The 17,433-nt window shown below is 38.3% G+C and overlaps 1 protein-coding gene across 1 annotated transcript in view; it reads left to right on the top strand.

Moving 5' to 3' along the window:
* ARHGEF6 (Rac/Cdc42 guanine nucleotide exchange factor 6) overlaps nucleotides 1-17,433 on the top strand; it is a gene marked incomplete at its 3' end in the record, with an annotated part of 117,098 nt that overhangs the window by 49,502 nt on the left and 50,163 nt on the right. The window contains exon 6 of the mRNA XM_015565389.1: nucleotides 7,433-7,503. Within this exon, the coding sequence (XP_015420875.1) occupies nucleotides 7,433-7,503 (71 nt within the window). The remainder of the gene's footprint in view (nucleotides 1-7,432; nucleotides 7,504-17,433) is intronic.

Raw genomic sequence — 17,433 nt, 5'->3', positions numbered from 1 at the left:
TCAGCCGCAGTCTCCAACCGTCCTTTTTTTCCTGGGGGTCCTCGGTCTTTCCTAGCTGCAGACAGTCTCTCAGCTGAAAATCCTCTGCCTATTCGGGCTGTATGTTACCTGTTTCAGCTGCTCACCCTTATCTGCTCCAGGAGAAGGCACAGGACACGTCCCTTTATACCTCCGCCATTTTCCCTCCCTTTATTGCTTTTTTTAATGCCTCAAAATTAATACTACTAATTAATAAAATTATAAGTTCACTATAAATAAATTAAAACATTACAGAAATGTATAATATAGATAATTAAAATTTCTTTCCCTTTTCCCCCCTCCCCAGATAACTACTTTTAGGAGTTTTTCCCTAAAGCATTTAAGATAAAATTTAGTTTGCACACTTTTCTGTATTGTATGTTGGGTTAAGGGAAGGAGCGTCTCCTTTAATGGAATAAATGTTATCAACAGATTTATAATTATATAGGTATGTGTAGACTTCTTAGCATTTTTTATTACTGGGAGTGGAGAAATTTTTGTTGAGCCCTGGAGTAATTTCACAGGCCTTGCCTAGAATTTTCTTGGTTTAGATGATTTTCACAGCTGATTTTTACCTCTGTGCTACATCTTTCAAGTGGTATCATTTGATTGTTAGGATCTCTAAATAACTTTCCAGATTTACTCTGACTTTGTTTTCTGACTCATGTCTTTATCTGCAAAAGGCACAGCACTTGCTGCCTTTCCTTGGGAAGTGGACAGATAGCATGCCTTCATTATAATGTCCTTGCCTCATAGCACATTTTGGCCACTCCCTTGTGGATTGCCCTAGGATATTTGTCCTGGTTTTCCTTGAAGTTTCTCCTATTCTCTCTTTGGTCTAGAACCCAGTTAAAGACTCACATGATTTGAACACCTACGTAATCCCTAGAAGCATTTTACACAACTGTTCAGGTTAGGTCTGAACAGCTGGGGCCAGGTAGAAAGCTAGTCAGGGAAGTATGTGGAACAAATTTTTTTACCTAGCTTATTGCAGTAGTTTTTCCTTTCCTTTCCTTTCCTTTCCTTTCCTTCCCTCCCCCTCCCTTCCCTTCCCTTCCCTTCCCTTCCCTCCCCTTTCCTTCCACCCCCCCTTTTTTTTTTTTACAAAGAATAAAAAAGCACTTATTTGAGCAAAAGGGAGCTGAAGCCCAGGAGACAGATTCAGGTAGCAATTTATCTTGTGTTCCTGCAGTAGCTTTCTAACTGATGTCTCTGCTCCTGTCCTTATCACTCTTATAATCTAATTTACACTCAATAGGCAGAGTGATTGTTTTAAAATTTAATTTGGGTAATGGCTTCCCATCTTAAAAAATAGTAAAGTCTCCCAGCTGGCATGGCTCAGTGGTTGAGTGTTGACCTATGAACCAGAAGGTCATGTTAGCCCAGCCTCGATCCCCAGTGTGGGGTGTACAGGAGGCAGCCAATCAATGATTCCCTCTCATCATTGATGTTTCTATCTCCCTCTTTTTCCCTTTTTCTCTGGAATCAATAAAAATATATTTTAAAAAATAGCAAAGTCAAGGTCATCCCAATAGCCAATAGGGCCCTACAGGATTTGGCTTCCCATTCTCCCTCTGATTTCCTCTCTGTGCTCTCTCCCTCTCACTCATTCACTTCAGCCACACCGGCCTTCGTCCTCCTGGTTGCCTATGCCAGACAGGTACCTGCCTCACTTGCTGCCTCTCTGCCTGGAACACTGTCATGGCAGAATCAGCATGACTGATTCAGTCACTTTCTTTAGGTCTTTGCTTACTTATCAGCTCCACAGTAGGGTCTTCCCTGGTCACCTGAGAGAAAATTGAACGCTATCCTCACTGCTCTGCCCCCTTTCCTGCTTTATATTTATGTTTACCAATTTCTCCATATAACACAGTATATATTTACTTATTTATTTCATTTCATGTCTGTATCTTACCATTAAAGTTCTGTGAGAGTAGAGATTTTTTTTGTTTCGTTTATGCTCAGTAAAGATTTGTAAAATGAATGAATATTGTAGGGTAGGTCATTAAATTCTGTTCAGATTGTTTATTGAGCATCTCCTACTGGGAGAGGGCTATAATAACCTGTTTTCATGGACCCCTATCTTCAAGGACCTGCCACTCTAGTCGTCAAGATAGGTGTGTACACAATCAACCATAACAAGATAGGACAGCATAAATAATACAGACAAAGCTCTAAGTAAGATGCTGTGGAACCAGTAAAGAAACAGTTTGATTATCAATAACTTTAAGGGGTGGGGGAAATGTACTTGAATTGGGTATTGAAGAATTGAAAGAAGCTTCTGACTGGTAGAAGAAAGTTAGAGGGAGTTAGAAAGCTAAAGCATGGAAGTAGGAGAGCATGAGGTGGGTGGTAGGATGATTTGAGAGTAAGGTGAACAAAGAGGAGTGGGGCCTTGAGCTGGAGCTGCATTAAGAGGGGTGTCAATACAAGGGATAATATGTGGTTTGGAAAGATCTTTCTAGTGGTAGTGTGGGGGCTGGATTGCAGGGAAGTGGTGAGGATAACTAAGGAGGATGTGGGGAAGCCAGTAGAGATAACTGCTGAGGTCCAGACAATCCAGATAGTGGTGTAGGCTATTTCTGTGAAAGTGGAGAGGAAGAGAAAGTGGATGTATGCAGTATATACTGTTAAAATGGGATCAAGAAAACTTGCTGATGATTAAGTTATGGGGAAAAGGGAAGAGATGAGAATAATTGCAAGTATAGGGGTCCAGCTTGATGGTGAGCTCTTTAGAGACATGCAGTGTTAATCCACTTAGCCAGTCAGCAAAAGTTTATTCCCTGTGACTAAGATCTTAGTCTTTCCTAGGCACTGGTGAGGCAGAGAAACCTAAGACATAAATCTTGCCTTCATGGTATTCATAATCTAGTGAAGGAGAGATATAAAAATGCAACGTGAAAGATTAGTGATAGAGCTAAATACGGGGCGCTTTGGAGAATGGTGAGTAGAAGAGAGGTGACTAATTTATCCTGACAGGGAAGTCAAGGGAGACTAATTCATCTTTGTATACTTCTCTGTCTCCATAGTGCCCAACACAGTGCTTTAGACATTGGAAATGTCTGATAAGTGCTGACCTCCATTAATAGAGGCGATAGGGAAGATAATGTGTGTGTGTGTGTGTGTGTGTGTGTGTGTTGGGTGGGTTATTGGCACTGAAGATGAGGAGTTATTATTTTGGGCATGTTGAGTAGAGGTGCCAGCAAATCATAGTTCTGAAGATTTTCAACAGGTAGTTGGCAGTATGGATTTAGAGCATGGGAGAGATAGAAGAGCTGGAGATGAAACTGACAACTGACAGTATAAAGTGGTAGATGATGAAATATAAAATATATAGCAGATCATCAGTGGACAGAGAATGCACTGTGGCTGGAGAGGCTGGGGAAGGCTTCACAGAGAAGGTAGAGCTTGAATTGAACCCCCAGAGACATGTAGGCTATGGGTAGGCCCAAAAGAGAGTGGGGGACAATCTAAATCAGTGATTGATCAGAGAGAACAAAAACCACAAAAGATCTGCAGTAGGATTGAGCAGAGTGAGCTTGGGGAACAGTGGGAGAGATTAGCTTGATGTAACGAAAATGTCTTGTTAGGAAAGTAGGTATCAAGTCTTTGTTGACTTAAATTCTTTCCCATCCCAACTCTTGCTGCTTCACAAAATAGTGAGTAGGATGCTGCAGAGGGGCATTTTAAACTCAATGCTATGCTGTTTTATGTTTGGTCTAGAAAATACTTATCAACTTTTATTTCTTTCCAGGAAGTTCACACTGATGTATAAGCTTAGGAAAGAAGATTTATCTTTAAGTTGTTTAAAAAATGATTCATAGATTAAATGTACATCTCATTGAAATGAAACTTTCAATTTAGAATTTTAAACCCTACTGTCATACAACTGATTCAATTAAGGGGTCATTAAATCCTTCTTCTAAAACTTCTTATTAGAAGGTAAATACAGATATCAAATAAAGGAGTTAGGTAGATGGCTAATTAAATTTGTATTAAGGCAGATTAAAAAATGGCTCTACTGATTATATACCAAAACTTGGATTGAGCTTTATATTTAGACTTCCTGTTTAATCCCCTGGGTATATCACATAGATGTTTCATATCAGAGAAACTAGTGTCACTAAAGTTCTTTTTGTCTAGGTAGATGGCTAATCTGTATATCAGCAAGGGAAGGGAAAGAATCAAAAGTTAACTGGTACAAAAAAAACTTAATTGGAAAGGAATCTTTATATCAGGATTTGGAGTGCTTCATATATATCTATGTGACACTGTTGTTATTTGAGTTATATTGTGCCAAATAACCCATTTGAATTCTTTATTACGCTGATGTTCTTTTTCAGTGATTGAATTGAATTGACCAATCTTTTCATTGCCTTAGAATCACCACCTAAAATGTTTAAGTTTTTTTTTAATCTTTAAATTCTTTATTAGTTAAGGAATTACATGTTTTGATGTTAGTTCCAGTTAGGTCACATTGAAATACCCCCAGGTATTGAACATATTTCCTCTGAATCTCCACATCTTTGCTCCTTCTCTGCATGTTGCTCAGTGTAGGTTTCAGAGAGAACTGCACATAGTAAGAGTAAGCAATGGTAGCAGTGGGGGTGGGGGGCAAAGAGGAACCAGAGGTAGGAAACTGTCACTGAGGCAGTGCTGATGTTTTTCTTTTTGTAACCACTCCTTGATTCCCCACACCCTAATAGGGCCAGTAATTTACAAGGGCTACATTTTTTTTTGATTTCCCAAGTCTGTACTTCCAAATCTGTCTTCCTTCTACTCTTTTTGTTTTGATTGCCCTTGCCAAACCTGCAAGAAGAGCTAGAACTTCCAATACTTTGCTGAAAAAGAGTGGTGAGATGGGTACTAGTCTAATCGGGATGGTCACTTCATAAGTGATATAAATTGCTAATCACTATGTTGTACACCTGAAACTAATATAACATTGAATGTCAAATGTAATTGAAAAAATAAATCTAAAAGAAAAAAGATTGGCGAGAACACACATCCTTGCCTTGTTCCTAATCTTAGGGGGGAAATCATTTGGTTTTTCACCATTATGTAAGATGCTAGCTATAGGTTTTCATAGATGTTCTTTATTGCTTTGCAAAAGTTGATGTTTATTACTATTTTTTTTCTGGAAGTTTTTCTTCTTTTATCTTTTTTGTTAATTCTCACGAGAGGATACTTTTTCCCATTGATTTTTAGAGAGAGTGGAAGGGAGGAAAGGAGGGAATAAGGGAGGGAGAGAAGAAGGGAGGGAGGGAGAGAGGGAGAGAGAGACATTGATGTGAGAGAGACACATTGATTGGTTGCCTCCTACACACGCCCCAACAGGGACTGGGGCTCGAACCTGCAAACCCAGGTATGTGGTCAGTAAAGGAAGCAAACCCAGCTGACGCTCAATCCCCTGAGTCACACCGGCCAGGACTGGAAGTTTTTTCTAACTCTCTATCTCTATCTCTCTCCTTTCCTCTCTGTAAAAAATCAATAAAATATATTTTAAAAAAAAGTAGAACCATTATAGCTACATTATAGAAAATTTGCCTAATACAAAACTAAAAGAATTTGGTAATGGTCAATTTTTAATATGTCTAAGAGTGCAAAACTATGGTGTATTGGAAAGAACACCAGATTTGGTAATGCAATACTTGGGTTCGAGTACTGTCACTGCCACTACAATCTCAAGTAATAGGCAAGGTGGTTCCACATTGCTCAGGTTCACCCAGTAAAGCCTTGTGAAGCCACCAAGTGGATCCAGGCAGATCTTGAAATAGCATAAACTTTCCTCAAACTGGCCATACCCCATTTGTCATCACTGGAAAATGATCGAATTGGCCCTCATTGTTGCCTTTTTACTTTGTTTCCACTCTGCTCAGCCTGGCAAAGCTGTACAATTCTCCATCACAGGAACAGTTCTGCCTTGAGCATTGTCATTACTATGGCTGTGTTTCTGGAATCTTCCCTGACTACAAAACTCCCTACTGTCTTCTATGCCTGTTTGAATTCTAGCCACTTTCCAGAGCCAGATCACGTGTCCTCTGCCCAGCAAAGTCTTCTCTGACCATCCCAAGTCAAACTGATGGTCTTTCTGAACTCCAGTAGGAACCATTACTCATCAATTGAAACCTTCAATAGCTTTATCTCAGGACCTCATGTTGATTAGAAGAGTAGCCTCTTATCAAGGCACACCTGTGTTTCCCGGATTCATACCATTAAGCAGCTGACACCACCTTTCTGAACCTTAGTGACCCCTGCAAAATGAGATCATTTCTGCCTGACAGGGTTGTTGTAGAAATAATAAAAAAATGTTTTAAAAGCTCTTATGAGTCAAATAAACATAAGGGATATTTTAAATATAATAATAATTAGAAATAAAGGTTAAATGGGAAATCATCCATGAAATAATGTTGTAGTAGTAGAATTATAAAACTGTAGGTAAAGTAAGAAAGATCCGTTTGTATGTGTATATGTTTGAGAAGACACATTTCAAAATGTTACTCTGGGTGATGGGCCAACCGTTGTTTTTCTTTTTTCTAAATTTTCTATGTTTTGCATTTTTAGGGTGGATATGTAATAGATTTAAAACTAGAAAGTATAATTTAAAAAAAAGAAAAATCAAGGCCTGATGTTAGTATATTGTTTGGTTATTTATACTCCCTCATACTTCAGAAAGGTTAAAACCACATACAATCTAGCAAGATAAAAGTGGAATATAAAACAAAATGAAGCAAAGGAGAAAATGAGGGTAGGAAAGATAGTATGTAGTGACTGTTAAACATTTATCACCAATGTCTTGTATTTTTATTAACTGCTTTTCTTTTCTAAAGAAAAAAGGTACTAGGATGTCTCTTAGTCATGAGTTTAGTAGGTAAAATTAACTTTGTAAAAGAAAGAAAGCATTTTACAGCATAATGTATTAATATTAAAATGATGCATAAAAGAGAAGAGTTTTCTGCTTGTTTTAGTATATTATATATTCTGATTATTTTATTTTTGGCACAGTAGATAGCCCTAAGAAAGTATAGTTACTATTATTTATATTATACTTGAATTGTAAGTTGCAAGTTATAAATATGCATTTGGTTAGCATTGGCCTTCCTTATTTATCTGTTTTGATAAGCTGAGTGGAACAACCTGAAGCTGGGAGTGAAGTTCTTGCCATCACCCTGGCATTAAGTAGCTAAACCTTAACTCCTTGTTTTATTCTCCCCCTCAGAAATTGATGGATCTGGATAAGAAGATCTAACTTTGACCATATGTGGTTTGGTAAAATTATGGTTTCTTGTTTAGGAATGTATATTTCCATTGATCTTTCCACTTGATAATATTTATGGTGTTTTAGTTGACCTATGTTATAAAATGTTCATCTTATACTTGTATGATATTAATATAATTAATTTTTTTTTCACAGAGAGACCTCTCTCCCCCAAGGCTATCAAAGGATTTGAAACTACTCCACTTACCAAGAATTATTATTCCGTGGTGAGTGATCAGATGATGAATAAAATTTTCTTGACTATATGGAAACTTTTCACTTGTTGAATCACTGATGTGTTGAGGTGAAACAAATGGAAGACTGGATAAAGTTGCATCTCAAGGGTCTAATATAAGCTGCATTACAATAGAGCTCTTCTATTGTAGGCCTTTTATATATGTCTGGAAGTTTTACATTTACTGTCCCGAAAAATTCATTTGTAGCCTATTAAACTGTAGTGAAAGAGAAATTACAGACATGGTGGGGAAATTCAGCAGTTAGGTAGTCAATTTTGTCACTAAATAGCCTTACCAGATATTTTTTTGTATATTTTACCACTTTTATTTTTTTTATTGCTTAAAATATTACAAAGAGTAGTACTTACCAGATATTTAGAAGCTGAATTATCAAGTTCCTCTAATGCAGTAAGTTTTCAGTGATTACACTCTGTGGTTTTATTTTAGAATCGATCAATTCATTATGATTTCCTCTGAAATATTATCAGCTTTGTTCTTGAGGAGAGGCCAAAAGGAAGGTTGTCCTTTGGCACAGAGGGAGGAATCAAATGGCTCTGGCTTGAACACAGATATGTCAAAATATATTAGGTATAGATAAGGCATGTGCAATACTCAAAAGAAGTTCCTGTTTGAAAAAGATATAATATCCTTTTCCTTAATATTCTCTCTGCTTTCCTTCATGTCTCCTTTCCTGACTTGGCCCAGTCCCGAATGAAAAGGTCACGTCATGATAACCTCTGAGTTTCTTCGTCTGGTAGCCACATCGTTCCCCCACACCCCTGCACTGCTGAAATACAGTTTCACTTTTCACCTAGTGTTCTATGTGTGTTTGTACTGCATATTCCTTTCATTTTGTGCATGGGTGAACAGTTTTTAAACATCTCTATACATTTGGTTTCAAAAAAATAAATTTCACTCTTCAGTGAATTTGCTCCATAATGATATCAGCAGTAGCTGGTATGAAAAATCAAGACAGAACTTCATATCAACGAGGACAATTTTGTCACTATTTTTTCTCTTACATTTCTGAGGTTAAAATATATTACCCAACAAAGGTAGGCTCTCTTATTCCTTCCACTCTGACCACTTCTTTTAGCGTCTAGGTGACTCTCAATGATTTAATTTTCAAAGAAAGATACATTCAAATGGTGGATGAATATATTACCATAGCTTCTTTTCCCTGTGGATTTGGAGCATACCATCCATCGTTCTGCTTTATCTCTCTCTCTGCCTCGGTTGATTCTACCAATTTATAATATTGTTGGAATTATCCCAGGCAGATTAACCTCTGTGATTCTTATGGGCCTTATGTAAATCTTGTACATACTATATACAAACTTTATTTTTATCATCCACCTCCTATTGGAATTCATGTATGTTGTTTCTAGTTCCTTGCTACTATAAACAATTCATCAGTAAACATCTTCTACATGTAACTTGGCAAATTATATAAAGATTTATAGGTTAAGTTCATAGAAGTTAAATTGTTAGATCAAAAGGTATACACACACACACACACACACACGCACACACATACAGGGGTGGGCAAAAGTAGGTTTATAGTTCATATGGAAAATAATTAATACAAAAATAAACTGTTTCATCAACAACTTAAACCTAATTTTTCCCACTCCTGTATGTTTATTTTTAAATTTTGATAGATTTAGTCTAAAACCCAAAGCATAATAAAGAAAATAGAATGCCTTGGGGAGCTCATGATGGCCTGTGAAGGAGCTGTAGATCTTTCTTATAAATATTCCTGAATTATTGAGACCAGTTAGATATATTATTGCAACTAGATAGGTATATGAAGGGATTTGGGTTGGTTGTTGTTGTTTTTATCCACATTTCTTTTGCTTTGAGTAAGCAAAATTTTAGAGGCAATTAATTCAAAATACGTTCTGAGTGTTCTGATCATCCTCCCAATCTGTGTTGATTGGCTTAGACAAATCAAAAAAAAATTCTAGCCCTCCCATAGTATTTGGAGATCTGGAAAATCAAGTTTACCTGCATGCAAATTGTTCCTATATGATTGATCTTATATTAACTCTTCTTCCCTCTAAGAGTCATTAATTGTAGATATTTTCTGTTGCTAGTTTTATAAGAACACCAGCGAAGGATTTTTTCATCCACCTTTTAAAAACAGATAGGACTTTTTTCTGATTCCATAACATCATATAACTAACTGTTGTGTTTTTTTAAAAACAAACAAACAAACAAACACAAAAAGCATAAAGAAGAAAATAAATATCACTTGTAATCCTACCACTCATAGATAGTCACTATTAACATGTTGGTGAATCTCATGCCAAATTTTCTTTGAAGTAGGAGGTGTGTGTGTACTCATGTGTATATATCTAGCCTGGGATATATCTATGTATATGGATATATACATATTTATATATTTCAAAAAATAAAAATAGGAACTGAAGCTACACTGGCCGGGTGGAACTATGCATTTTTTATTATTTCTCCTTTATGGAGATTCTTCTTTTTTAAAAAGTTTTTTTTTTTTTTTTTAAAAATTGACTTTTGAGCCCTGACCAATTTGGCTCAGTAGATAAAGCATTGGCCCAGGGACTGAAGGGTCCCAGGTTCATTTCCTGTCAAGGGCGCATGCCTGAGTTGTGGGCTCGATCCCCAGTAAGGGGTGTGCAGGAGGCAGCTGATCAATGATTCTCTGTCATCATTGATGTTTCTATCTCTCTTCCTCTCCCTTCCTCTCTGAAATCAATAAATATATTTAAAAAATAAAAATTGACTTTTGAGAGTGGAGGGTATAAATTTTTTTTTTGTTAATGTTGAGAGAGAGAGAGAGAGAGAGAGAGAGAGAGAAAGAAGAAGAAGAAGAAGAAGAAGAAGAAGAAGAAGAAGAAGAAGAAGAAGAAGAAGAAAGAGAGAGAGAGAGAGAGAGAGAGAGAGAGAGATCAATTTGTTGTTTTACTTATTTATGCATTCATTGGTTGCTTCTTGTATATATCCTGACTGGAAATTAAATCCGCAACCTTGGCATATTGGGACAATGCTCTAACCAACTAAGCCACCGGCCAGGGCCTATGGAGATTTTTCTATCCTCACACCTTGACAATACTTATCTGACCAAACATGTTCTTAAACTCTTTCATTCAGTTCACATGTTCCCTTTACTTGGGTCCTGTGTATTAGTCAGGGTTCTCCAGAGAAACAGAACCAATGATTTACTATAAGGAATTGGCTTACACACTATGGTGGCTGAGAAGTCCCACAGTCTGTCATCTGCAAATTGGAGACCCTGGAAAGATGTCCAAAGACCTGAAAAGCATCAGAACCAATAGTGTAAGTTCTTTTCTGAGAACAGAAGACTGATGTCCCAACTGGAGCAGTCAGACAGAGAATGTATTCTGCCTTCTTCCACCTTTTTGTTCTATTCAGGCTCTCAACAGATTAGATGATGCACACCCATACAAGCAAGGCAATTTGCTTTCTTTAGTCTATTGATTCATTTCAACTGGAAAGACCCTCACAGACGCACCCAGAAGTAATGATTGATACATAAGATTACCCATCACATCCAATAAACTTGGACAGGATAGAGAACTCTTAGAATTTGCAAGTGTTCAGACATTCTCCCCCCCACCCCACCCCTTTTCAAGTTTCTAAGAAATTATCTGCAGATTTCAGGCCCATTCAGGCCTTGAAGTGATTCTGGTGGCACATCAATTTTAAATGTTAAATTCTTCAGTGTGATCAAATGGCTTTAGGCACCCAGTTCAGACCAGCATCTGCAATGAAGCATATTTAATGTGTCTGACTGAGGCTTAGTCACTCCTGGCTTGTTGTTTTGAATGGGAGTTTAGCATCCTTTAGGGACATGGAAGGCCAATGGAGGCTTTTGCTAGCCCTGACCTCGGTTCTTTCATTGTCCTCAAAATTCAATGCAATTTGTTAAAATTCTCTCACCATTGAAAAAAAGCATTTTTTTTTTAGTAATTGTTTTTCTTATTACCTTCTCCTCATTGTCCTTTGTAACTTGATGTTATATGCCAGGAGGGATTAAAAAATAAAGAACAACAACAAAAGAAAATGGTAACTATGTGAGGTAATGGGTGTGTTAATTAGCTTAATTGTAATCATTTTACAATGTATACATATATTAAAACATCAAGTTGTATATATTAAATATATACAATTTTCTTTGTCAATTATATCTCAAAAAAACTGAAAAAGTAAAGAACAGAAAAAGGAATCTATATTAGTTATCAAGCTTAGTTTGTATGCAATACTTAGCTTTTGGCACCCATAATCTTATGGGAAAGACAGTACAGACATGATAGCATAAGCCACATAGCAGAGAATGATACAAATTTATAAAAGGTCCTAAAATGAGTTTCTCCAAATGTGGTTGGGGATCCTTTGCATCAGAAGCCCCTAAGAGCTTGTTAAAACTTTAGAACTCTGGGCCCCATACCACACTTGCTACATCAGAATCTCTGGCCACAGATTCCAGGAAAAGGCATTTTAACAACTTCCTCAGCCTTTTTCTCATCCTTCCTCTACCCCAGGTGATTTGGATGCTCACTGAACTAAAGTTTGAGAACCAACAAAGGGATAGGTTGAATGGAAGAGATAGGATTCTAGGTGTGTCAGGAGATAGATAAGCAGAAATGAGCTGAGAGAGAATTCAGGCAAGGGGAACTATATGAGCAGATTCACCCAGGTAGGAATGTATACGCCTACAATCCATCCCTACAGATCATAGTGTAGACTACAATCCATTTCTCCCCCATCCAGATGTCCCTCTGAAGGTGGAATTCTTTATTCATTGCAACTAGTGTAGCTCACTTTAAGATTGCTATTGTTTGTGCTGCCACAAATAGGCTGGACTCTCAGACTAATATTCAGCTCTGGAAATGAGCATCTGTCTGCAGAATGAGAGGTGATATTTCCCTACTTCCAATTAGAAAAATATAATCAATAATGACTAGTATTATTTATTTTTTTCTAACTTTCTTCTACTGTATTATAACTTGTGACAGATGCCTAAGGGTTATTTCTCACAGAACCTATATGCAATTGGAAAGGTGGGAAGAAGTCTGTGGCATGCTAATCACATAAAAATTCCAGGAAACCTGGAATCCTTGCTTTTGCCACCCACATTCTGCTTACCCCTATTTTCTTTCTCAGTCATTTATCTACCCACTTGCTCCTACCCTGAATTTTCTCTACCTTTTTTAGTGCTTATCAGCCCCTCCTTTTAAAAAGACTTTATATTTTTAGAGCAGTTTTAGGTTCACAGCAAAATTAAGTGGAAGTTACAGAGATTTTTCATATGCCCCCTGCCCACACACATGCACAGCCTCCCCCACTATCAGCATCTCCCACTAGAGTGGTACATTTGTTACAAATGAAAACTCTACATTGATGCATCATTATCACCCAGAGTGCATAGTTTACATTAGGGTTCACTCTTGGTGTTGCACAATCTATAGGTTTGGACAAATGTATAATGACATATATCTATCATTATATTATCGTACAGAGTATTTTCACTGCCCTGAAAATCCTCTGTGCATCCACCTTTTTAAAATCCAACAACCTAAACTACCTTACATATCTATATATTTATTCCTTATCTATATTCCCTCTTCTTTTTTACCTACCAATATCTTGTCTTACTCTTCCACACATCTTTTTCATCTGAGGGATGAAGGTAGATAGAAGAGATGACAGTATTTTGCAGAGTCTGTCTGTCAATAATGGGGGATAGTGCTGCCTGTTTTGTGAAGTCAATTACTGCACTTGAATGTAAATGGGTGGCTCTACTGGAATATAAGTCAGATATAACATAAATACAGTATATTAATATATTGCTTTTTTTAGTCTCATAAGACTTCACCAACATTAACTCATTTTTACAGGCATCATAATTATCTTAGAAATCCTGTAATATGATGTTTCTTATTTGATTTAAGGTTTCCTGGGGCCATCATAGTTTTCATATCTCTATTTTCAGCCTTTGTTTATACATATTAGCTTTATAAAATAATGTCTTCATTCTTATATGACTGTTTCCCTCAGAGTTATAAAAAAAAATGAACTCACTCTAAAGACTTTCCAGGAAATGTAGGAAATATATTTTAGTGGAAAATCAATAGCCTAGGATGGAGGTACAAAAGGCCTTCACCTCTTTTTCTATGGCTTTTTACCATCTGTTTTGTTCTGAATTTAGTCAAAGGTTAATTGAACAAAATGATACTCAGTTGTCCTTGTGAAGACAGAGACAGGGAAGCAAAGGCAATGTCTGGACACGGTCTATTTTAGTAAATTTGAATGGATTTCATCTCGATCAAATTGTACTGCTCTGAAGTTGGTTGGCCTGCCAAACTCCTTGCCTTCTGACTCACCACTGAGGCCTTCTGTTTGGGAGCACATAGCCTTCTCTGTCTGCTTCCCTTTTTATCCTTTTACAGTAGATGTCCTGTGGTTTGAAAAATAAAGAACTAGTATCAGAAGTTCATCAGTTGGTCTTTTGAGATTGAGGAAAGCAATAAATGTCCAAGCAAATTTGGGAAAGAATCCCAAACATTCACCCTGATGAGCATGTCTACCTCTCAAACCACAGAATGAACAGTATTGTTTAATGCATTACCATTCAGAACCTCTTTTTTGCATTATTTAATGAAGGACTCATTAATCACCCTTATCAATTTAGTTTTATAAATTCAGCATTCAGCCATCCTCAAAACTGGTAACAATATGAATTCAATGTACATGTTACGTTTAGCTCTCCAGAACTCACTCAAAGGCACAGGAAATGTCTTCTTGCTTACCTCACCTTTGCCTTCTCTGTGTCCCATGCTAGTGGTTTCAACAGAGATGGAACTCCTCAAAAGTGTGCTGCCTCACCTAGCAAGTAAACCCACTGGAACAGGACAGTTGGTACCTTTCTTGCAAAATCTTAGTGATTTCTTTTACAAGAGCCCCAGATAGTATACCTCAAACTAATACAAAATAAGATTGAATGTCAACTGTAATCTATATATATAAAAGACTAAGTATCCATCCATCCGACCAGTAGATATGACACACACTGACCACCAGGGGACAGACACTCAACACAGGAGCTGCCATGATGCACACTGGCCATTTAAAAATAAATGGCACCATGGACCTGGTGTCGACAAACCAACACAGCTTCCCCCAAGTGAGACACAGGCCCTGCCACCACCCCAGAGTGACACCTCCCCCCCCCCCCCCACCAAGACCCATGGTGCAAAATGCTGCCCACAGCCCAGCCCAGCCCAGCCTCTCCCAGCCCAGAAATGGTGGCTGTGGGTGCTGAGTAATGATGTCACATAGCAATGCCTGGCTTCCTCTCCCTATCAACTAACCTCCTTAGAGTTTCTTCAGTCCAGGAATATGGCTTTCAATGTGCATGAATCCATGCACCGGGACACTAAAATTCAAAATAAATAAATAAATAAATAAAGGAGCCACAGATAATAGCATTTTAAAGGAAGCTAAAATGATAAAGCTGTTTCAATGGGGAGAGGGAGGTTGAATTATAGCAACCATGGAATTAAAGCTTTTTATATTGTTTTAAAAATTACAAAATTGTTTAATTGGTTTACAAATCACATTTTTAACTATGTCAATATGATTTTTAAATTTTTAATTACAGTTGACATGCAGTACTATATTAGTTTCAGGTGTATAACATAATAATTAGACATTTATATACCTTATGATGTGACCATCCTGATCAGTCTAGTACCCACCTGACACCATACATAGTTATTACAATATACAAATCACATTTTATGCTGTAAATAATATCTGTGATTTTTCTAATTTAAAAATTCCCTTTAGGCAATTTGGTTTGTTTTTTTATTTTGTTTTGCTTTTTTCAACAGACATTATAATTTTGGTACTGTGACAATTATAGACAACAGTGCTTAAAAGGAGGGTAAGGATGTGGATGGCTCATTACCAAATACTAGAAACATCAATGATGAAAGCAAATCATTGATCTGCTGCCTTCTGCATGCCCTCCACTGGGAACTGAGCTCGAAACCCAGGCATGTGCCCTGACCGGGAATCAAACCGTGACCTCCTGGCTCATAGGTCGATGCTCAATCACTGGTTGGGCAATCAAACATGGGCTTTTTAGAAAAATGTGAACAAAATGAGTTGATTAGATAACTTGATTCTCTCCTGAATATAAGTGAGAAGCTATGTCACCATCTTTCCCCCTATACAAATAATATAGAAAAACAAATATTGTTAATAAAGCAATATAATATGGTACCATTGAATTCTAGTGAAGTTCTTTCCATTTCTAAGAATATAAATATGAATACATGAGTGTAAGTAATTACTTGAAGTATTGCAGTGAACAACAGCACAGCTGGGCAGAGAGCTATAATGATGGACAAATTTGAGTTGGAGGGGCATGATACTGTATAAAGACTTGAAGTCAGAAATAAACAGAAGGTTTTATTGACAGATGAGAAATTTGTGCTTTGAATTTTTAAAATAGCAGCTTTATTGACATATAATTCACATACCACTTTTAAACTTACCATTTAAAAGTGTAAAATTCACTGATTTTTCAGTAAATTAACAGAGTTGTGTGATCACCACTAGCTTATTTTATAACATTTTCACCACCCTAATAAATTCTCATTAGCAGGTACTCCCTCCAAGCCCTTGACAACCACTAATCTTTTTGTTTCTATGGATTTTGCCTATTCTGGACATTTCATATAATATTTGTTCTTTTGTGTCTCACTTCTTTCACTTAGCATAATGTTTTCAAGGTTCATCCATGCTGTAGAATGTGTCAGTACTTCCTTTCTTTTTATGGCTGAACTAGAGGCCCAGTGCACAAAAATTTGTGCACTCGGGGTGGGGGCGGGGGGTGGTCCCTCAGCCCAGTCTGTGCCCTCTCCCAGTCTTGGACCCCTTGGGGGATAACCACCTGCTGGCTTAGGCCTGTTCCTGGGGGATTGGGCCTAAGCTGGCAGCCAGACATCCCTCTGGCAGCCGGAGAGCCCTCAGGGGATGTCCACTTGCCAGCAGGGAGCAGGCCTAAGCTGCAGTCGGACATCCTTAGTGCTGCTGAGGAGGCAGGAGAGGCTCCCACCACCACTGCTGTACTGGCAGCCGTCAGCCTGGCTTGTGGCTGAGCAGAGCTCCCCCTGTGGGAGTGCACTGACCACCAGGGGGCAGCTCCTGCATTTAGCGTCTGCCCTCTGGTGGTCAGTGTGTGTCATAGTGACCAGTCATTCCCAGTCATTTTGCAGTTAGGGTCAATTTGCATATTACCCTTTTATTATATAGGATAGAGGCCTGGTGCATGGGTGGGGGGCCAGCTGGTTTGCCATGAAGGGTGTCCCGGATCAGGGTGGGTATCCTGCTGGGATGCCTGGCCAGCCTGGGTGAGGGGCTGAAGGCCGTTTTCAGGCTGGCCAAGCCCCTTCAGCGTGGGGGGGTCTTGCTGGGGTGCCTGGTCAGTCTGGGGGAGGGGCTGATGGCTGTTTATAGGCTGGCCAAGCCTCCCAGCGGGGACCCTCACCTCATGAGGGTGTGACCATCCTGGATGAGGGGCTGCTGGCTGTTTGCAGGCTGACTATGACCCTCAGCCACGCAAGCTCCCAGTGGAGGCTGGCTGGGAGCAGGTATCTTGGATTTATTTATCTTCTATAATTGAAACTTTGTTGCCTTGAGTGGAGGCCACAGCTGGCCAGGGTAAGCAGGAAGCTTGGCTTTCTCCATCGCCAGGGCAACCAAGCCTTCTGCTTGCTTCAGCTCTGTGGCTGCCGGCCGCCATCTTGGTTGGGTTAATTTGCATATAGTTGCTCTGACTGGCTGGTGGGTGTGGCTTGGGGGTAGCAGAGGGACCATCAATTTGCATGTTTCTCTTTTATTAGATTAGATAAT

This window comes from Myotis davidii, unplaced genomic scaffold, assembly GCF_000327345.1.
Source record: "Myotis davidii unplaced genomic scaffold, ASM32734v1 scaffold740, whole genome shotgun sequence".
In the NCBI taxonomy this organism is placed as follows: Eukaryota; Metazoa; Chordata; class Mammalia; order Chiroptera; family Vespertilionidae; genus Myotis; species Myotis davidii.
The sequence above is the reverse complement of the archived record's forward strand: the minus strand, read 5'-3'. Positions and strand labels throughout refer to the sequence as shown.